General features: G+C 54.3%; 1 protein-coding gene across 2 annotated transcripts in view; it reads left to right on the forward strand.

The window, feature by feature from the left end:
* CAMK2A (calcium/calmodulin dependent protein kinase II alpha) overlaps positions 1-21,368 on the forward strand; it is a 65,457-nt gene that overhangs the window by 33,010 nt on the left and 11,079 nt on the right. The window contains exons 7-15 of one of the 2 annotated variants that reach the window (XM_040239599.1): positions 2,672-2,774; positions 4,119-4,202; positions 4,343-4,437; positions 5,429-5,551; positions 5,919-6,002; positions 7,481-7,523; positions 10,044-10,084; positions 14,649-14,681; positions 15,665-15,713. In XM_040239599.1, coding sequence (XP_040095533.1) covers positions 2,672-2,774; positions 4,119-4,202; positions 4,343-4,437; positions 5,429-5,551; positions 5,919-6,002; positions 7,481-7,523; positions 10,044-10,084; positions 14,649-14,681; positions 15,665-15,713 — 655 coding nt within the window. The remainder of the gene's footprint in view (positions 1-2,671; positions 2,775-4,118; positions 4,203-4,342; positions 4,438-5,428; positions 5,552-5,918; positions 6,003-7,480; positions 7,524-10,043; positions 10,085-14,648; positions 14,682-15,664; positions 15,714-21,368) is intronic. The other variant, XM_040239600.1, reaches the window with a different exon arrangement.

Raw genomic sequence — 21,368 nt, forward strand, 5'->3', positions numbered from 1 at the left:
TCTCCCGACTCCCAGCCTTAGGTGATTTGTCCCAGGCCAAGTGAGAGGCAGCTAGACTGCCAAGGCTGGCTCTGGGCGGGTGGGGGGTACAGATTCCAGTGAGGCCACCTTCTAGCTGCAGGGCCTCAGTTTCATTATAGTGGGGGTTGCCATAGCAACCTCGGTACAGGGTCAATGAGGATGTCAAAGGAGACAGCACAGTGCCTGGAACGTAGAGGTGTTGTTAATCTTGCTTCCGGTCTCTGGAAGGAGTGATGGGTAGGAAAGCAGGCTTCGAGGCCTTCCGAGTCCTGCCTCTTCCCACTTGAAGTGAAGAGCAGGACTAAGCAGAAGCATGTGTGGGCTTGGCACTGGCTGCACAGCCTGGCCAGTCAGCACGGCTTCATGATGCTCCTCTGCTGGCCTCACAGCATCAGTGACTGGCAGCTGCCTAACATCATCTCCCTTTTGCAGAGCAGGAAACCACGGCCCAAAGAGTCCAAGGGGTTTTCGCAGTTCAGTTGTGCTTGAGCTAGGGCTGGAGCCCTGGCCTCCTGACCCCGGTCCCCTGCCCTCACTGGGCTGGGGCTAAAAAGCCACTGAGTGAACCTCCTGCTTCTGCACCAGCCCCTTCTAGGTGACCCTGCTGGGTGTCCATCAACCGTCTGCTTTTTGACTTTCGGTGACTATGAACTCACTTTTAATGGGGTAGCACCTTGAACTGTTAGGAAATGTTCCTTCAGTCTTTCCCCATTGTGGGGGCTTCACCTGTGAACCCCAGTTCTACCCTTTGGGGCCACACAGAGCTCAAGCCCCCCGCACAGAGCAGCCCTGGAGGCACGTGGGTGGCTTTGCAGTAGCTCCTGAGGCTTCTGCAGGCTGTTCTCCATTCCCCTCAATGGAATTCCCAAGCCTTCCTCGTCCTAGCCCTTCCCTGGCCCTCCTTCTGTCAGCCCAGACCCCTCCCTGGGGTGCAGTGCTCTGACTAGAACCCCTGCTCACCCCTGACGGTCACAAGCCATCTGTGGCTCCGCACCCCAGCCCAGTTGAGCTCCCCGCATCTCAGTCTAGACCTGCAGGCAAGTGTGGGCGCAGAGAGGGTCTCGGGCCAGATTGCAGGACAGCTCTCCCCAGGGGCCTGTTCCCTTTATAACCACAGCCCCTACCCGAGAGGAGGAACAGGGAGAGAGGCAGCACAAATTTAGGCCACTCTGGGTAGATTAATTAGTGGCACATTCATCAAATCAGGGCAGAACAGCTACCAAGACCCAGGACATGCTGGGAACACAGTCCCCAGAGGACCAAAGAGGCCTTAACCAGGGGCAGATGGAGCTATACTTGTTTGTGTCCTGCCTAGCTGTGGGCAGTGAAAGGTCAGATGTGGAACCCCTCCTAAGTTCTAGTGGGAAAGTGGGTCAGAGGAAACGAGCTGTCTGCAGAGACTGGGAGCCCACACCCCCCATCTACAAACGAAAAGTATGAGTACTGATGCCTTTCAACCACTTGTAGGACACTGGGAAGTGCTTTACAGGGATTTATTGCAATTAATCCATATGCCACCCCATGAAGTAGGTATTATTCCCACTTTTGTAGAAGAAACTGAGGCCAGAGAATTGAAATGAATTTATCCAAGTTCCATAGCATAGAATGGCAGCACTGGGATCAGAAGCTAGGGCTTTCTAAATGGAAAGTCCCCACTCTTACTACCTCTCTGTCCTGAGGAGAAGGATTTTCTGTCCTCAGACAGCAGAAGATGGCAGCCTTCATGCCTCCATAGGACAGGTGGCACGTAGGAGGTCCTGCAGCAACCAGCCTGGAGGGGCTCAGAGCACATCTCTAGCCAGACTGTGCCTTGATCTGGTTCTATCATCACCAGCTGGGAGACCTCAGTCAAGTGACTTAACCTCTCTGAACCCCAGTTTCCTTATTTTTACACATACTTCAGTGCTGTCTATGTGCTGCCCACTGTTTTAGGTCCTAGTGATACACTGGTGGACAGAAACTCATATTATAATGAATAAGCACATAGACAGATGGGAAAACACTTAGAAATTGTGATGAGATCTATGAAGGTAACAACAAGCTGCTAAGACAGAAGATACTGGGGAACTCCTCCTTTAGTTAGAGTAGTCATGGAGGGCTTCTTGAAGGAGGTGACATGGTGAAAGCTGGATGATGAGAAGGAGCCACACCTGTGAAGCTCAGAGGGAGAGCAAATCACGCAAGGGGAGCAGGAAGTACAAAGGCCCTGAGGCGGAACGAGAGTGACTGTCTCTGAGGATGCAAGAAGGCCACTGGAGAAGGAGAGTGCTTACCCTAAAGGATTGTTGGGAAGACAAATCGAATGATGCATGCAAACCCCTTAGCCCAGTGGCTGGCGTATAGTAGAAGCACTGCCCCACTCCTCCTCAGCCCCAGAACCAAACCCTGCTGGAAGCTGAAGGAGGGCTTGGCAGGCTGATGAAGGGTCTTCCGTTTGCAGCAGATGGAGGGCTGCAGTGGGGTAGTCCCGTCTCTGGGAAGTGCAGGGGTCCTGTGGTTCGGGCTGGAGGGAGGCAGGGGCAGGGAGACTCTGGATCGCTCAGCTGCTCCTCCTGAAAACCCAGACCTCTGGAGGTGAGATTCTGAATCTGCTCACTTTCCCCTGACTTCTTCCTCTCTCGCATTTCCTCTTCTCTCTGGTCCTGGGAAGCCGGAGAACCTGTTGCTGGCCTCCAAGCTCAAGGGTGCTGCAGTGAAGCTGGCGGACTTTGGCCTAGCCATAGAGGTAGAGGGCGAGCAGCAGGCATGGTTTGGTGAGTGGGGGTAGGGGGTGGCAGGGGTGTTGACAGCCAACCTTGAGTTGACACAATGGCCTCTGCCCGAGCAGGGGCTGGTTAGAGGTGGCTGTTGCTCTAGCCAGGGCTCAGGGAGCAGACGGTTCCTTACCCAGACTCTTTGCATCAGTGGTTGTCACCCATCCTAGCTCCCTGGGGTCCAGGCCTGGGATTTGGGTTTCCATTAAAACAGTACATGACTTCACACGTGCATCCAACACTGTCGGCTGGAGGCTTCTGTGAGTTCCCCAGCAGCCTGGGTGCTAGATTATCATCTTGATTTTACAGATGAGGAACAGAGGCTAAGAAACTAAGAATAGGTTACAGGAAGTTAAAAGGGGTGGAGTCAGTTGACCCAGCGTGCTCTTGAGATTTTGGCATAATTGAGTCCTTTCAGCTATCTGGGAATACTTTTTAGTGAGCAATGTTGATCAGTGGTTAAGAGCTTGAGCTCTGCGTTCATATCCTGCCTGTGCTATTCACAAGGTGTATGACTTTGAGTGAGTCATTTCTCCGAGACTTCATTTCCTCGTCTGAAACATGGGGATAATAAAATATGTTCCTTGGGACTGTGTGAAGATTAAATGAGATCAGGCATAGAAAGTTCTCAGTCTTGCTTAGCATACATACTCCTTAATAGGAGCTATTCTCAAAATAACTTACCAAAACATTTTGGGTGTCCATTATTTTAAATAGTTCTCCCAACAGTGCTGGGAGGTGTTTAGGATAGAAATCCCTAATCCCTTATTTTACAGATGAGGAAACTGAGGCCCCAAAGGAAAAGGGACCTACCTAAGGGACTTAGGGCAAAGCCAGTGTTAGGGATAGGCCTCCTGCCACCCCAGGACCAGATCCTGGATGGAGTGGGGAGAGGGTGAGGGTTCAGCTCAGCCTGGAGCTGACAGGCCAGGACCTTTCACCTCGAGGACCACCAGCACTTGACTGGTGGAGGCTTCAGGGAGGATTCTGCCAGACATCTGCGACTCTGAGGCAGGGCCCTATGGGAAGGGCCCTGGGTTGGATCAGTGGCTCCGCCATGAGGCCAAAAAGGCAGGTGGGAAGGGCCCTGGGATGGATCAGGGACTCTGCCGTGAGGCCCTCAAGGCAGGTGGTGACAGTGCACTATGTCCTTGTCCACCCTGGTCTAGAGGTGTTGCTGTCTTACCAGGTCAGGGCTTCGAGCCCTTGGCTGGCTCTGGGGGCAGGGGGTGTTTTCCCCATCTCCAGGGCAGCCTTGTCCCTCTTCCAGCAGGATCTTGCTCCCAGTTACTTACGTGCCAACCTCTGTGTATGTGTCTGCCTGTCTGTGTGTCTGGGGAGCAGGGTTCGCAGGGACACCCGGATACCTCTCCCCAGAAGTGCTGCGGAAGGACCCGTACGGGAAGCCTGTGGACCTGTGGGCCTGCGGTGAGTCCATCTGAAGGCCCCTCTGTCCCCCTGGCTGCCTGCCCTCTGGTGCCCTCTCCCTCCTTTCCCGTCACTCTCCTCCATGTGCCCCCCATCCCTCCTACTCCTGGGGCTCAAGGTTCTCCTGGTCCTCTCCCCAGGGGTCATCCTGTACATCCTGCTGGTGGGGTACCCCCCGTTCTGGGATGAGGACCAGCATCGCCTGTACCAGCAGATCAAAGCTGGCGCCTATGATGTGAGTGGTGCTCCTGTCTCCAGCCTCCTTGCCAGCCCCTGGGCCCCATCCAATGAGAGTCAAGGGCCAGTGAGGCCAGAGACCCAAGGATGCCTCCCTCCTGCCCTCCTGCCACTCTCTAGCTTTGGGGTGGGGGTGACCAGCAGGTGGAGCCTGAGGGCTGACTGGAGCCAGACAATGAACTGGCCATGCTAGTGACTGGAGCATCTAAGCGATGGGGATTTAGTCCATGGGGCCCTAGAATGCAGAATTAGAACAAAAGTAGGGTGAGATATAGAGGGGGCAGGCCCCAGAAGCCAGATTATCTCTCCATAGTTATACACACACAATTATATAGCTGACACACATAGCAGTCTTCTAAATGCTTTCTATTATTATAATCTTCATACCAGTCATGACATAGATACTGTTATTACCGCTTTTTTACAGATAGGGAAGCTGAGGCACAGAGAAGTTAAATAACTGGCCAGACCACATAGCTAAGAAATGGTAGAGCTGGCTTTAGTGAGTCCAGGCAGTCTGGCTTTGGTGTCCATGCTTCTGCCTACCAAGTATACTGCTTTTCTGCACAGCTGATATCTATCAAGCCATGTGCTGTGCATTTTACATCATATTTAATCTTTACAACATCTCTAGGGATAGCTTGAGGGGTCACATGTCCAAGGTGACTTGTCCAAGGTCACACAGCCCAGGAGGCAGAGCTGGGACTTGAACCCAACCTTCCGATTCTGAAGACTGGGCTGTCACCACTGACCTCCTGCTCTCCAGATAAGACATGGCCTCAGAAGAGCAGAGGGAGGCCTCCTTTCCCCCAGCCATTGCTCTGATTTGTCCCGGGGTCAGGGGACCTTGCCCCAACTCCTCCTGGTTGTGGATGCCCGAATGGATGGGCAGTAGGACCCCTGCCTGCTCCCCTGCCAGTCAGGGGCTGGGGGATCGCAGGGGTGGCCTGGGGTAGGCTGGGCAAACTTGGCCCCTCTGCCCCTTCCAGTTCCCATCACCAGAATGGGACACCGTTACCCCGGAAGCCAAGGATCTGATCAATAAGATGCTGACCATCAACCCATCCAAACGCATCACAGCCGCTGAGGCCCTCAAGCACCCCTGGATCTCGGTGAGCCTTCCTCAGCAGAGCCCCTCCTGAGGATCCCTCCAGACCTCAGGATCAAGGCCCTGACAGAGTCCTGGACCTGCCCACTGCCCCTAAGGCCCAGCTTGGGGCTGAGGGGGCTTATTCCAAGAGACTGACCTTGCTGTGTTTCTCAGGTGGAGAGTGGCAGTGGGAGGCATTCTGAGTTGGCACCATGACTGGTGGGGGGAGCTATTGGCTTCAAATGTCTCATGCCAGGATGTTTATACCATCCCCTAGAACAGAGAACTGTTCTTCACAAGATACCCACCCCATCCACAGGATATTCTGAGTGGGGGGACCTCGGGTGGGCCTGCCTTCCATTCACAGACCTCTCCCCTACTTCCTCCAGCACCGGTCCACCGTGGCCTCCTGCATGCACAGACAGGAGACCGTGGACTGCCTGAAGAAGTTCAACGCCAGGAGAAAACTGAAGGTAACAGCAGGTCCTCGTCCTCCATGCCCCACAGACAAGGGAATAGGCTGGCCTGGGCCTGCACAGAGGCCAAGAGACCCGCTCACTAGTTCTTTCCTTCACTGAGTCAACAAGCGTTATTGACCGCCGGCTGTCTGGGCTGGGCAGAGCGGTGGCGAGGACAGACAAGTGACCAGGACATTACGGGGCAGTGGTGAGTGCTGTGACCGCCTGCCAGAGGGCACAGAGAGGGGAACAGATCTGCATGGACTAGGGAAGGATCCCAGAAGTCTTTCTGGGCAAGTGGCATCTGATCTGAGATCCCAAAGGATAAGCAGGTATTAACAGTGTAAAGTCAGATGGGGCAGGTGTTCTAGACACGGAGAATAGCCTGTGCAGAAGTATGGAAGCATGAGCTTGACCCCTTAGGGGGACAGCAAGTGTTTCAGCGGGGCAGGGAGAGGTTTCCAGGAATGATACGCAACAATGATAGGGGTGAGAGACCCCAGCTGCCAACCGCTAGAAAGGAACAGCCAAGGAACTTGACAGGGCTGTGCCCCGAGGAAGTCACAGTGTGCCCGAGGCGAGCCCTGAGCCGCCGGCCTTTCAGCAGGTCTATGTTTTCTCAGGGCTGCGACAGGTCCTGTCCTAGACCTTGCCGGGGGCCCTGTGAGCAGGTAGGAAGGATGACCGAGGGGCCCCCAGCTGGTTGGAACAGAGAAGCCATCAGCATGCTGAGTGACAGATGCTCAGGCCCTGGCTCCTTCAGAATTTCCTCACCAGCTGCCCCCAGGCCTGGTGTGGTGGCTCAGGACAAGGACATGGGCCAAGGGGGTGGTGGTGAGCGTGATGCCACGGGAACTGAGTCTCACCCCCAACCCCCAGTGGGAGCTGTCATAGATGTAGTCTCAAAATGTCACAATCAGGGAGTCTTAAAATCATGGACCGCTGTACTCAGAGAATCTGAATTGGCCATTGGTCTCCAGCCCCCTTGTTGATAGAGGAGGGTTTTTCCTCATTAATCCTCCAAGGTTCTGAGCCCAGGAACTACAGAGAGGTGGATGAGCCAGTACTAGAGTGGGGAGCTTTGTGTCCAGGCAGGAGATGGAGACAGAGCTGAGGGGTGCAGAGCCTAGTGTCCTTGCCCCAGCAGGAAACTTCCTTGGCCTTTAGGAACCTCCACTGACAGGTGTGCCCGAGCACATCCACCAGCTCTGGCCAGGCCAATGGGATCTATTAATATCTGCTCCTTGGATGGCCCTATCCCCTAAGTAGTGCCAGTTAAGGCCTAGCTCACCTCTGCCTTACCCTTCCCCCAGGAGGCGGGGGTGGTCTCGGGGCTGTGGGATGGGAGAAGTGGAGGGCAAGGAGCTTCAGAAGGTTTTTGTGTCTGAATGGAGCCCCTTCCTCTCCTTCCCCACCCCTCCCATCTCTGTCTCTCCTCTCCCCTCACCTCCGGCCTCCTCTCCCCCAAAACTGCCTTCTCTTCTCTGTTGCAGGGAGCCATCCTCACCACTATGCTGGCCACCAGGAACTTCTCTGGTAGGTGGTAGGACCTCGGATTCATCCTCACATACATCCTGCAGGAGGTGGGGGCATTGTCGGATGGGGTATCTGAGTGCCCTCAAGCCAAAAGGCCTGGGGAGATGGGGGCTGTAGAGAATTCAGTGACTAAGGGCTTAGCTCATCTGATACCACCTGCAGAAGTGGTAAAGGTCAAAGATCATCAAGCCAAGGGCCCATAAGGAAGGGTTAGAAGTTAACCCTTACCTCCCCTACCTCACAGTGGTGCTGGGTTCTCAGGCTGGACCGGCTGTGGGGAGGTTCCCCATATGTCAGGGTCCAGATGTGGGAGGGACAGAGCCAGGCCCAGGAGGAGCAGCATTCCTGTTCCCCACAGTTACCAAGCAGTTCTCATGCTTTCACTCATGTGGCCTTTGTGACAAGGCGATTGCCACCCCTGTTTTCTGAATGAGGAAGCAGAGGCTCAGGGAGGTCAACTCTGACACACCCCAGGTCACGCTGCTAAAGGAAACTTTCAGGGCAGGTGCGACGAGTCCAGAGCACGTGCTCTTACTAGGCTGAGTCACCAAGGAGTCCAGGGTAGGAGCCTTTGGCCTTGGTCAAAGCCAGGCTGGTTAAGGCAGGGAAGGCCCAGTGACCTGTGGCACGTGGCCCCGAAGAGAGAAGGGGAAGGGATTAGCATCAGGGCTTAGCAAGAAGCTCTCCTTGGCATGCTGGAGAGTGCCGTGGCCAGCGCCCGCCAGAGGCGTCTCCGTGGGGAGCCCAGGATGGCTGACAGGGCAGCTGAGCAGATATAGCAAAGCTCACCCGAGGGGCCCTCTGGCTGGGGCTGGTGCCGGGGCCGGCCAGGGAGGGCTGCTGTGGACAGGTGGCCAGCCCCACCACGAGGGCTCGGCTCTGGGAGCTGCCAGCCTGGCTTCTCTGAGAGGGCCCACCTGCCCATTTAACCAGCTGGCAGAATAAGACCCAGGCCTGGGAAGGCCCTGGAACTTCAGATTTGGGCTTTCCCCACCACACAGAGCTGCCTTCCCACGCGCTCCCCAGACAGGGATCCTGCAGTTCCTTAAACTGAAAGATGAGCCACCCAGGCAGTCAGAGTCTTTTTTTAACAACTAAAGGGCCCCTCGGGCACTCTAGTCCAGAGCTCACAAAATGGAGTGCATAAGTTATTCCCTTTCTCTCCATGTGCTTGGGGGGCCAGTGGTGTTTAAAAAAAATTTTTTTTTGGGGGGGGGACAGTGGGCAAGAGTTTCCAGCATTTAAAAACCAGGAGATTTCATAGAAAATCTCCTGAAAATTAGAATATGTGGCCTCTGGGGACCCCCAATCCTGTCATAGTGGGCTGGAGTGAGGGGGGCCCTTGGAGGCATGAGGGGCAAGTCTTCCCTTTGCTTGCTGTGTATCCTGGTCCAGCCCACAGAGTACACGGAGGATGGAACAGCTATTCCTCTCAGCTTTGGGATACAGAGGTACCCTATCCCCAACTTGCTTTGCAAGGTGGAAACTTGGCAAGAGGGGGAAAAATGCACAAGAGCCTGAGAGGGGTCATCGGTGGGAATGTGAGGATGACTGGCGGGCTGGACCAGCTGTGAGTCCCATCCTTCCAAACCTCTGGGGCATCAGTGTTCAGTACCGCCCCTCCTCCCCAGTTTGCTCTCAGCCAGTGAAGGATTTAACATGGCTACTGTTTACTGAGCATCTATTGCATACGTGTCAAGTGCTGTGTCTCATTTAACGTAAAGCCATTTGCTTGAGATCTGGAGCCGCCAGAAGTCAGGCTGCGCAGGGCTGGGTGTCCATGCCTTGTCCTGCCTGGTGCCCTCTCCAAGGGCTCTGACCAGCAAGTGAGAAGGAAGGAAATGGGAAATGCCAGGTGAGGCCTTCTTGGGAGTTGTCGCCCTGCTTTTCCTGGCCACCAGGGAGATGGCCAGCCCCAGCACAGAGCTCTAGAGTTTGAGGATGGGGAGGCCTCTTCAGGGAATGGGTGCTCTGGCTGGGGTGGGCACCAGAGAAGCAGGGAGTCGGGGGGGTGGGGGGCATTGCTTCTTATCACCAGCAAAATGCAGCCCGCAGCTGTCCAGAGTGAGTAGGCAGGGCTGACACATGACCTCCGCAGCAGCATGGGGCTAAAATTAGAGCTGGCCGGGGCGGGGAGGGAGCGTCCAGCCCTGGGCTGGGGAGCCGGGCCTCCGGGTTGGCCACCACCAGCACGAGTGGTGACTGGGATCTGGAGGGAATCCCCAGACTGAAAGCGCTCCCACGGTCTGGGGCACAGTGGGCACCTCCTCAACCCATGGAGCCAGAGGGTCACGCCTAACACTGCTGAGAACTGGGGGGAGCCCAGGCCCACCCCTACGCGGTGGGCCACCGGCAGTCCCCGGGCCACCCCACAAGGAAGAAGAGCAAGAGGAGGAGGTCTCCTCACATAGCTGCTGTGGCTTGGTGTCCTCCGCGGCCCGTGGATGTTGCTCTTCCTCGCACTGTGGGCCCTGGTGCCCTGCCTGGTATTGATAACCCTCTACTTTTTCTCCTCTGCAGGCGGGAAGAGTGGAGGAAACAAGAAGAACGATGGTGTGAAGGTAAGCCCCAGCCAGCTCAGCAGGGCCTGCCTCTGGCTTGCAGGGCCTGGCTTGCAGGGCTGGGGTGAGAACCAGGCTTGCCAACGGGGTTCTGGGCAGATGCGCTCACCCGTGCAGCCTGGGGTCCCCAGACCCAGAGACCTGGGCTTCTGTGCCCACCCTTCCACCAGCATGGATGGGGGCAGGTGGGGGAAGGGAGGGTTGAAAGAGGGTGGGAGAAGCAGGTGGCTTGGGGTTGGGGTGGGCATAAGGGTAAATTAAAGGAGATTTCTGTGATTCTGGAGGACTGGTGAGTGAGAGGGCACAAAGAAGGGACAGAGATGTCATGAGGGGTGACCTCCTCCTTCCCAAGTGTGGGCTGGCTGGAATGGGCCCCTGACCCAGTGCATGCCCCAGTCCAACCTACAAAGCCTGCAGGGGATGGACAGCCAGTCCTCTTGGCTTTGACATCCAGAGGTACCCACCCCCATCAAGGCCTGCCGGTTCAGTGCTAAGAATCCCCTCCTCCCATCCCCCCACCCCACCCCACCCCCAACCCAGGCCTGCCCCATCCCCACCTCTGATGCCTGTCCCCACCCCTGATGCCTGAGCTGCTTCCCTCCACACCCCACTGACCCATCCTTCCCTCCTTTCTCTTCTCCCTCTGCTCTCTGGGGCCTGGTCCCCTGCTCTCTGCAGCTCCCTCCTCCCCTGCCACTGGCTCGCCTTGTGGGTTCTCCTCTCTTGAGACCCTGCCTTTTTCTGGGCTCAGAGCCCTGCCTGGCCAAGGGCCCCAGGGCTGGTCTATGCCCAGAACACTGGAAGGTGTGGGATGCTGTCCAAACACAGCCACCCAGGTGGTCTGGTGGCTTCATGGCTTGGTTCATAGTGGCATGTAGAGTCTCAGGCCCCTGGCTTTGATCTGCCAGGGGTTGCATGGAGGGTACTGGGCTGTTTGCCTGAAGCCAGGATGTGGGCCTTCTCTCTGCTCTTAGCCCTTTGAAGGCTTTAGTTTCCCCATAAGAACAGTGGGGAAGCCGGGCGATGTGAACTCCATGATTTCCAAGATTTCAGCTTTAAAAACAAACAAAAAATCATTTTCTCTTCTCATCTTGGGTGCTGGAGGAATATGTAATTATTTGGTTATCAGTCAAAGCCCATGATTTTCAAATGAAACTCCTTGGAGCTCAAAGCTTCTTGGGAGGCACCTCTGGCAGCAGCTGGGGAGGGACTAAACAGTGGGAGACTGAGCAGAGAGGGCTGGGCCTTGCTCACCTACTTCAGCCAGAACAGCTCCATGGACCAGCCATCACAGTGGTTGAGAGAGCCTGGGTGAGCTTATGGCCCATTATTTGAATCTGTTGAGTCTGTCTTTCTTTGTTCAAGCAACAGGTAGAAAGGGTCTCCCACCTCCCAGAGCTGTTTGTGAGGATGTACTGAGATACTGTGTTTTGAGGACTTAGCACAGTCCTGGCGTGTGAGACTCACGCATGAGAGGCTAGTCAATGGTATTATCTTTTCTGCTCTATGTGTTGGGACTTTTGGGTACGATTTCTTCTGAAGTTTGCTCAAAAAAATATTTGGAAACCACAGATCTAAAGCCAGCCTAATTTGCAAAGTTGACACACATCCGTCCCAGATGCTGTAATGGAATCCAAGATTGAGTTTGGCTTACTTGCTGGGGTTACCCATGAGTCACCCCCTCCCCTTCCAATGTGAAAGGGTGATGGGTGGGGGGCAGGCATGGAGCGGCTGGGGCTCAATCTGGCCCTCGTGTTTAGACACTGGGGGTGCTGGGTGCCGTGGGAAAAATCCTATTTGGGGGATATGAGGCAGAGGCCACAGGTGATGATGGGCTGAGGCCCATGTAGGAGGAGGGGGAGGAGGGGCCCAGACAGGGCTGCCGAGGTCTGCTTGGTACTCGGGTATGACTCTGGCAAAGTCGGTCAGGGCCTCCCTCAGGCCAGGTCGTGGAATGGAGCTCCAGTCTGGCTCCTCTCCGGTTGTGGCCAGGAGGCGGAGGCTGTCTGAGGGCAAGGACATCCTATAGCATGGCAGGGCTCTGGCTGGCCACTGCAGGACCTTCCAGCGGGCACCGCTAAAGAGCGCGCCTCTGCTCCCTGTAGGGCAGGACAGACCCCTGGTGACTCTTCAGGGTGGCCTGGGTGTGGAACAAGAGACACACAAAGGTTGTTCCTGGCCCGACCCTTTCTCTGCAGCTCAGCCTCCTCCCACTGCTTGGGATGAAGGAGGAGGAACGTCTATCAGGAAGGTGAGAGTGGCCCAAGGGGCTTGGCCCAGGGTCTGGCTTACAAGATGTTGTTCTGGGAGGTCCATTCATGTTTTTACTCTGACTGAAACCGGACCTCAAGTCAAGAAGCCAGAGTTTTGAGCCTGGGCCCCACTGTTCTCTCCCCTGGGGTTCTGGGTCATCAGTTCCGTCATCTGTGCAAAAGAAGAGCTGTTTTCGGGGAGCTGGTGAGGGTCTCCCACCGGGGCGGGCCTGGTGGAGTCACACCATGATGCTCTCCGGTAACCAGCACGTGCTCAGCCAAAGTGGGAAACACACATTCCTCTTCCAACTCAGTCCCTAGAGACAAACCATTGCTTTCACTCAGAGCTTAGTTGAAGAAGCACTGATTGGTTCCAATGCTGGAGGAAAAACTGGCTGGTTCAAGATATGACACAATACAGTACTTTATAGGCTTTTAAGGGCTTTTCAAGGCTAATTTTGACCATCATCTGTTTCTACCATCCTTGCCAACCTTAGAACCATCTTCTCCATTTGGTTCTAAGAGATGTGACCCTACTTCTGGTGACAGCCCACCTTCGAAATGAAACTAACATGCTGGGTAGTGTGGGGTTATTACTAGTATCATCATCATCTTTGTGATTCAGGAAAATTGAGTCTTTCCATTACCAGGAAGCAATGCCCCCCCGTCCCAACCACTACTAGGCCACTACTCCCACGAAGAGGGGCTGCCGCTCCCACCCCTCAACCCCACTCACTGCCCCTGTTGGTGTCCCATCCGTGCGTCATGACCCCACCCCTCCATGTCCCATCCTGTCACTGTATGTCCGAATCTGACGCAGTCTCTGCTCTGTGTTCCCTCCTCGTGTCCCACCTGGAACCTCCTGGCCCCTACGGCCGTTCTCCGGTTTCTGCTGACAGCCGAGCTGTGTGGGCCTGTCCCGTCCAACACGCGCTGTGCCTGGCCCGGCTCCAGCCAGGAGTGAAGCCGACACTAGGAGGAAAAGAGAGGGGAGGAGATGAGAGGGAAGGGGAGGAAGGACTGGCTGCCGGATGCGGAAGTCATACCGCCCGGGCCAGCTGGGGCAGAGGCAGGGGCTATGAGCACCAACACTGGGAAAGCCCAGTGAGCCACCCTGGCCACCTCTGCAGAGGCCCTGGGTGGAAAGGAAAGGATCTCAGGCTCCTGGATCTTGGAGTCAGAAAGCCCAGAATTAGACCCGAGGACCCTCAGAGAATACCCAGGGCCTCCCCTGGCAAAGGCCTACCCGGAGGGCATCTCAAGTCTCCCCACTGATCCCCACACAGAGCAGCTCAGGGAGCAGCCTCCTGGCCTCTCAGATGTAAGTGTTTCCAGGATGAGCCATGAGGAGCCATCAGGCTGAGGGTACCTGACGACCTAGACAGGGCAGAGGGCCTGCATCGGGGGTTCCAGCCTCTTCACTGTTAGTTGCTATCTGAGCCACCTTGAGCCCCAGTTTCCCACCTGTGCGATGCAAGTGTCAGTCTTGACCTGCAACCTCCTATGAGTGTGAGTCTTTAAGACTCCAAGCTTAGAACTGAAAGAGGGAGAAGATAAGTTACATGTTCCTCTTTCCTTCCCTTGATTCCCACAGGTCACATGGCAAATCCCTGCAAAATTAGGATAGGCTGAAGGGAGGACCCTCAGGATTTTTGAGGTCACTTAGGGGACTGGTTCCCACCCCTGTCTCTGCTTTGGAATCACCTGGGAACACCATTTAAAATAAATATGCCCAGGCTCTGATGCAGACCTGGTTATCAAACTCCTGAGAGAGGGCCCAGTTATGTGTATTTTGAACAAGCTTCCTGAGTGACTGTGACACTCAACCAAATCAGGAGTGGGGTCCTTTCAGCAGAGACACAGGGGGAGCCTAGGAGGAGACATTGAGCCTCATCTCCAGACCTGAGCTGAGACAAAAGGTCTCCAGATGTTTTGTCCCTCAAGAGCTTTGGATTCTGGAGGCCTTAGGCAACTAGTATCTGAGACCCAGGATTTGTTTCCACATCCCAGTTTGGCATAAGGGGAGCCCTGGTCCAGAAGAGGCTTGGCCTGGAGCTTGGTGGTTGGGTTGTTGAGACCCAGGCAGCTGTGCATAAGGCCCCAGAACTCCAGGCTGGAGAGGACTGTCCCTGCCGGGTCAGCTGCTGCTGGTGGCCCTGACCTTGTCCCGACACTGTGGCTGGCAAGGGACCACAGAGAATGACCCCAAGGCCCATCCTCCTTCCAACCCTCCCCTGTTGTTCGTTCCTCTGCTCCCTGCCGTTTTCACGCTGTGTCTTTTCCTGTCCCATCTCTTCTCCTTGTTTTTCCAGAAAAGAAAGTCCAGTTCCAGCGTTCAGTTAATGGTGAGTGTCTGCCGTCTCCCAAACGCCGGTAAATCCTGGGCCTCGAACCCTCGCTCCTGCCTCCCTCCTGCAGGCTGCAATGGGAACCCGGGGCGGGGAGAGGGGGCTCAGGGCGTGCTTGGTACGTGTGCCTCGTGTGACAATATGTATGTTGTGTGTGCGTGTTGTTGGCGTGTTTCTGTTGACACCTCCAACTCCATGGCCCAGGCCAGCAGCCTGACAGCAGACCTGGGAACTCCCTTGGAAGCAAAGGTTGATTTGAACCCCATCCCACATCCAGCCGTGGCTTCTCGCTTCTCCCCACCCTGGCTCTGGAACTCAGCTTAGGGCTTGGTTTGTGCCAGTTGTGGCCGCTGAGGGGCTTGGTTTGGCCAAAGCCGTGGAGGCCCTTGTTGAGCTTCTGCGAGGCAACCCAGGGCCTGCCGGTGGCAGAGGAGCCACCAGCCCCTGCCTCTGTCTAGGGGTTCCTGTGGTGGCATGGCCCATGCCCCTCTTCTTCTGACTCCATTGCTGTCTCCCTCAATTGTGTGGTTTTTCTCCCCCTGAAAAGCCCAGGCTCTCTCACACTGGGCCTCCCCGTCTCTCTCTTCCTCCCCTGCCAGTGTGTGTACTCCTTCCCCATCCTGTGGCCACCGTGTGCCTCTCTGCCCTCCACACCCCCTCTCTGCTCCCTCCAGCAGACAGGGCTCAGGACAGCGCCACCCCCCACCCCCAGCCCTCCCAGAAAGGCCAGAGCTCTCCGTGCCTCCACCCCTTCCTTCTCACTCTGCTCCCGCCACGCCACCAGCCGCCGGCTGAGTTGGGCCCGTTCCCTCCTTAGTGGAAGGCTGACGGGATTTTTCAGTGCAGCACCTGGACGGCAGAGCCGATGAGGCTTGCGGAAACGGGGCCGCAGCATCAGGCAGCTGGGGCAGCCCCCCGCTGACCCCACGTCTTCTTGCTCAGCAAGCGGGCCTCACCACCTCCCCTATTCTTTTTGGCAGGAATCTTCGGAGAGCACCAATACCACCATTGAGGATGAAGACACCAAAGGTAGGAGGGGCCTTGCCTTCAGCATCAGGGATCCCAGGCCTCCTGGTGGGCCCCCTTCGCTGACAGTCTCCTGCCTGGAGGGGCCCCTAGGCCAACTTTGTGTCCTGTTTCTCTACAGAAAGCCTTAGTTTGCTCCCTATAGGGTACGTTGTGGGGCAGCATTTCCCCGTATGGTGTGCCTGGCCCACTAGTGGTACCTGGATGGACTTTTCTTATGGCAGCAGTTATGTGTTGACTTTAACATGTATTAAATTAATTCAATGTGAAAAAATTAACATAGTCAAGTCATAAATGTAGAAGTATACATTTTCCTTTGGAAGTGTTTTTGAAATTTTTAAAAAAGACGAGATGATTTTTAAAATTCAAAGTAAAGGAAGGGAAAGCAGAAATGCAGAAAGTTCAATAAACTAGAATATGGGAAACACTGCCTAGGACCAACCCAAGAACTCCGATGGTGGTCCAGCGGTTAGGACTCTGCGCTTCTAATGCAGGGGGCACAGGTTCAATCTCTGGTTGGGGAAGATCTGCATACCCCTCGGCATGGCCAGAAAAAAAAAAGATCAACCTAAAATTCAGGGGCTACTGTAGCCAATAACTAATAGTGTTCACCACACTCAGATGGAAGGGGGAGCAAGACCCCAGATAAGCGTGATTTGATAGTAAGAGAGGAAATAATAGGATGGCAACAGGAATAAGAATGGCTGTCTTTTATGGGGCACTTGCTGTGGGCGAGACATGTTTCAACTGCTTGATATTCATCTGAGCTTTACAACAAGCCTAGGAAGAAGGTACTGTGATTAACCCCATTCAACAGCCCAGAACCTGAGGGGTTGAGTAAATTTGCCCAAAGTCCCAGAGCTCATAAATGGTACAGTTAGGATATGAACGCAGGCAGTGCACCTCAGGGCCTGGCCTGTAGCTGGGGAAGCCTTGCCCGGTGACAAGTGTGCTTGGAGCTTAGAGGAGGGAGGGTGGGGGGCTGACATCTGCACCAAGTCCTTGGATGAGTCAGTGATGTCCTGCTGTTCTGCCTGTACCCGGCCCTCCTTATTGCCCCAAGACAGGGAAACCCAGCAAAGCTGGGGGTTCTCACACTCGGGCATGTATCTGAGATGCTTGGGCAGTCACTGAGACCTAGAAAAACAGCACCAACCTGGAGAGACCACAGTGGTACCAGTCGAGATATTTTCAGGAGTTTAGACGACTTGCTTCTAAAAGAATACAGTCATGAGGAAAAGAGCATTTTCTTATGTAATACATATTCTGCACCATTGCCATTCAGGCTGATTTAAGACAGTTTTAACACAACAAACCCTGTGAGGCTGCCTCCTGACTCCATCAGGATGTTTGGAAGACTAGGCCCACCCTGTGTGTATTCCTCTCCGGTCATTCCCAGCTGGGAGTGGGGTGGGGTGGGGGGTGGTGACTCCATCACCGTTGCCTGGTGCCAGAGCAAATCAAGTTTCTACCATGGCATTCGGGACAGCCTTCAAAATGCATTATCTTGAAAAATTTTTGGGATCAGGCCAGCATTCTCAGCCCCTCAAGTATGATTTATAACCATATTCCTGGCCCTGCTCTTGTGGATTCTGATTCCATAGGTTTGTGGTGGGGCAATAGAGGGTGTTTCTGAGACATTTGCTGTATTTGAGGTTCCCTGTGCCAGTGGTAAGAGTTAGGTGCTGGGTGTTTTGAGGAGACGTGTTGTAGCCTCATAATCCTGGTCTCAGAGCAGACACAATCTGTGGAGGCAAACAAGCCCTGTGATTGTTCACGGGAGTCTATTTGCTGGGTGACTTTAGGCAACTTACTGAACCTTTCTGAGCCTCTGTTTCCTTAACTATAAAGAGATGACGATAATAGCACCAAGCTCAGAGGACTGCTGTGCAGATGAAACAAGAGGCTATGTCTAAAGTGCTTACGCAGTGCTTGAAATATGGTCACTGTTTAATAAATCTTAATTTCTTTTCTTTCAAACTGGAGCTTATGGTTGAATGACTGGAAGCCATACGGCATTTTCCTGGAGCGTCAGTTTTACTCAAAGATTATTTTAAGATAAATATTTATATGTTAAACAGACAGAGAAGTGTTTGAAATAGAATGTAAAGTTTGTATCCACTATTAACATAATGTGCAATGTGCAGACCCGTTAAAGACATTTTCCACCTGGAGTAATGGCTCTGGGTTGTATCCCCAAGGCCTGACATTTACAATCATTATCCTCTGCTTTAGAGATATCAGGATGGGAACATTTGTGAAGTCTTGAATTTTAGTTCATTTATGTCCCTTTTAAAGAGAGGAGGAATAAGTTGCCCTGGTGGTCCAGTGGTTAAGACTCCGCACTTCCATTTCAGGGGGCATAGATTTGATCTCTGGTAGGGGGACTAAGATCTCACATGCCTATCGCATGGCCAAAGATAAATAAATAAAATAAAAAGAGGGAAGCTGAAGCCCAGAGAAGAGAAAGGGCATGTCAGTGTTATTAATGGTAGGACTTGGAGCCCATTTCCTGCCTCAGTTTCCATACATGTAAAGGGCCATGTCTGCTGGAAAAGATACTGGCCCAACCAGGAGCTTCTCCCACTGTTTGGCAGGAGAGAGGAGCCCTGTGCCTCCCCCAGGTTCTTCAGGCCTCAGAAAAAATTTCCAGAGAACCATTTTCTGGTGTTAATTTGTTAAGTCTTCTTACTAAGTGAGAATAGCAGCTGGTAGGGTGGATTCTGACCTAACATTAAAGTTAATTAGAAATGTCATCCTCCAGGGAACATTTCCCCCTGAGCAAAGAAGGGGACATGAATATTTCAGAGCCCCTCAGGCTGATACACAGGCCTCTCACCCTCTGAGCTGCACAGGACTCTGCTAGGCTTCCTCCCCACCGCCCTCCTCCTCCTGGTCAGCTTCTTGAAAACTCCGAATCTGGGCAGAGACATTCTGGGAAATTTCAGCCGGGAATGCTGATCTCATCTCAGCCGCCATGTGCTGTGTGACCTTGAGAGAGTGTCTTAACCTCGCTGGCTTCAGCTTTCCCAGCTATGAGGGAACACTCTTGGTTGTCTGGGTGAATGCCTAGAAGATTAAAAATGCCAGAGTTGCTACTGAGCAGCTGCTGGATGAATCTTTCATAGAGCAGTGGATCTGCTGAGGACATGGGAGGGGCTCACAGCAAGAGTGAATTTCTCCAGATCTAAGGAGCATCAGAGTCCCAGATCTTTGGTCTCAGAGAGTGAAGCGAGGGAGATTCCCACCTGCCAGGCTTTAACCATTGGCAAACTTGGTGTCCTACGTGGGTGAAGGCCAAGTTAGGCACTGTCTCGGGATGCATTAATAGAGGTATAGTGTCCAGAATTGGGGAGGGGATAAAGAGTGCTACCCTAGGCCTGAAATTCTGCAATATTCAAGCTACATCAAGGACTGTGTGCTCACACTCACAGAAGCATCTAATAGCTTAAGTACCCCAGAAGAGTAGATAGACAGCTTGAGTGAGATCCTGCAAACCACATGCTGGAGGCTTTCAGCCCTGAGAAGAAAAGGCTGGCAGGTGGAAGGCTTAAAGTCTGGGATATCAGGTACACAGTGCAGGGCCCCAGAAACTAAGGGGCTTTTAGGGGAAGATCTTAACATAAAAGAAGGATGTGGGTGCAAATGGAAGATGCTCTGCAGCAGTGTGGTGGCCTCCTAGGCAGGCTGCAAGCCCCAAAACTTCAACCAAAACTGAAGCATCACATATCAGGCTGCTGGGAAGCGTCCCGGCCTGGCTAGAGGCTGTCCTCAGGGGGAACTTCCAGTTCAGAGCTTTCCACTGAGGATAATCACAGCTTTCAGTTATGGAGCGCTGGGCACTGCTCTCAACACTTTTACATAATGCATCATTATTTACATAAATGACTTGATATAAAGGGCTTGGAACAGTAGCTGGTTCTGAGTGAGGACCATATGTGTGTTAGTTATTTTCGTTGATATATTCTTAACTCAACCCTCAGAACCACCCTATGAGGTAAGTACTATTAGTAGCTCCATTATACATATTGGAAACTGAGGCAGGGGGAAATAGCTTGCCCAAGGGCACATGGTTTCTGAGTAGTAGAGCTGGGGTCTGGCTCCAGAATCCATGCCCTTGACCACTTGGCTAGTCTTTCTGACGCTCTGGGGAGAAGCAGCCCACAGGAGATAGGGTGTTAAGCAGAAGCTCATGGAATGTCAAGCGGGAAGGGCATGTAAAGCCGTGCAGACAAAACAAGGCGGGTGACTCGGGCCCCAGGGCCTGCCAGGAGCCTGTGAATTTGCCCTGTGGGGTCACCGTGATTCCATGTGGGAGCGGCTAGAATGAGGTGTCTCCTGATAGCAGTGCGTTTCTCTCCATCCTCAGTCTCTAGCTTGACCAGGAGACTGGGTTGTTGGGCTCCAAGGGACAGAGGCCACTAGGCAACTTGGGCAGTTTCAGGGAACAAGCAAAGACAGCAGCCCCAGACCCTGATTTGGTTTATCCACCCATTCATTCATGCTGCCTGTCTCAGTGCTAGGCAAGACAGGGTCACCTGGCAGAGCTCCTGGTCTAAGACACTCATTCCCAGTCCTGGTGATTCTTAGAGGAGCCAGGAGATAAAGACTGTGTCACTCACTGTGGTGGCTGACACTGGAGAAGGTAACTTCCAAGATGGTTATGTCTACTGAGCACTCACCACGTGCCAAGAGCTGTGCTGGGCACCGGGCCCTGCCCTGAGGGGCACGTGGCGGTGGGGGGGGGGGGCGGCGTGCAGAGACGGTGATGATGGCTTTGTTGCTGCACAGACATCGGAGCAGACGATTTCACCTGTCGCCTCCAGTGTGGCTGGAGCTCATCTCTGAACAGGGAGTGAGCAGCATAGGAAGCTGTGCTGGGAGGCTTCAAGCTCCGAGGCTTGAGCACTGGCACGCTCCCTCGCTCTGCAAGGAATGTCTGCAGAGCCAGGCCTGCTCCAGGGGCCAGTGAGCCTTTGCAGCGCTCATATTAAATATTTGAGTTGGGGAAGAGACAGCTCATGGGCCCAACGTGACAGGGAACATGTTGGAGCTCCCAGGTTCTGGGAAAGGCCCTGCGCTGGAAGCCAGACTGCACACCCGGGATGTTCTGTGTCCTTGAGCGGGCCGCACCTCTTACCAGGCTTTTGTTTGCCCAATAGCTGGATAAGGAGGCTGAGTCTGCGGTCGCCAAGGTTCTTGCAGCTTGGGTGCTCTGTGATTCTGTGTCCTCTGGGCCTGAGGCGAGCTCCCCGTGTGAGGTGGGCCAGGGTGGCTCCTGCAGTTGGTAAGGAGAGGGGCAGGCCGGGTCGAGGGCTCTGACAGGAGCAGCCTCCTTCCCACACTCCCGGCCCGAGAGACGGGCAGTATGTCCCCCATCTCACCTGAGGCTGCAGCCAGCTCACTGACCAGGTTTGAGGCCAAGCTTGAGCCTGGGGAAGAAGGGAAGGAGGACCTGGGAAACTGAGTCAGGCTTCTGGCAGGACAGCCCTCCTGGAAGCCGGGACATGTGACTCCAGTTCCTTCATTGCCGAGGCTTGGTCTCTTCATGGATCAAATAGGAGGAAACTGGCTTTGCCTCCCCCCACCCCCAGGGTGTGAGGAGCAGATACAACTGCACGTGGGAGGATATAGGAAGTGGGACCTACTGTGTGTACC

The sequence above is a fragment of the Oryx dammah genome, unplaced genomic scaffold, assembly GCF_014754425.2.
Source record: "Oryx dammah isolate SB20612 unplaced genomic scaffold, SCBI_Odam_1.1 HiC_scaffold_5, whole genome shotgun sequence".
Classification (NCBI taxonomy): Eukaryota; Metazoa; Chordata; class Mammalia; order Artiodactyla; family Bovidae; genus Oryx; species Oryx dammah.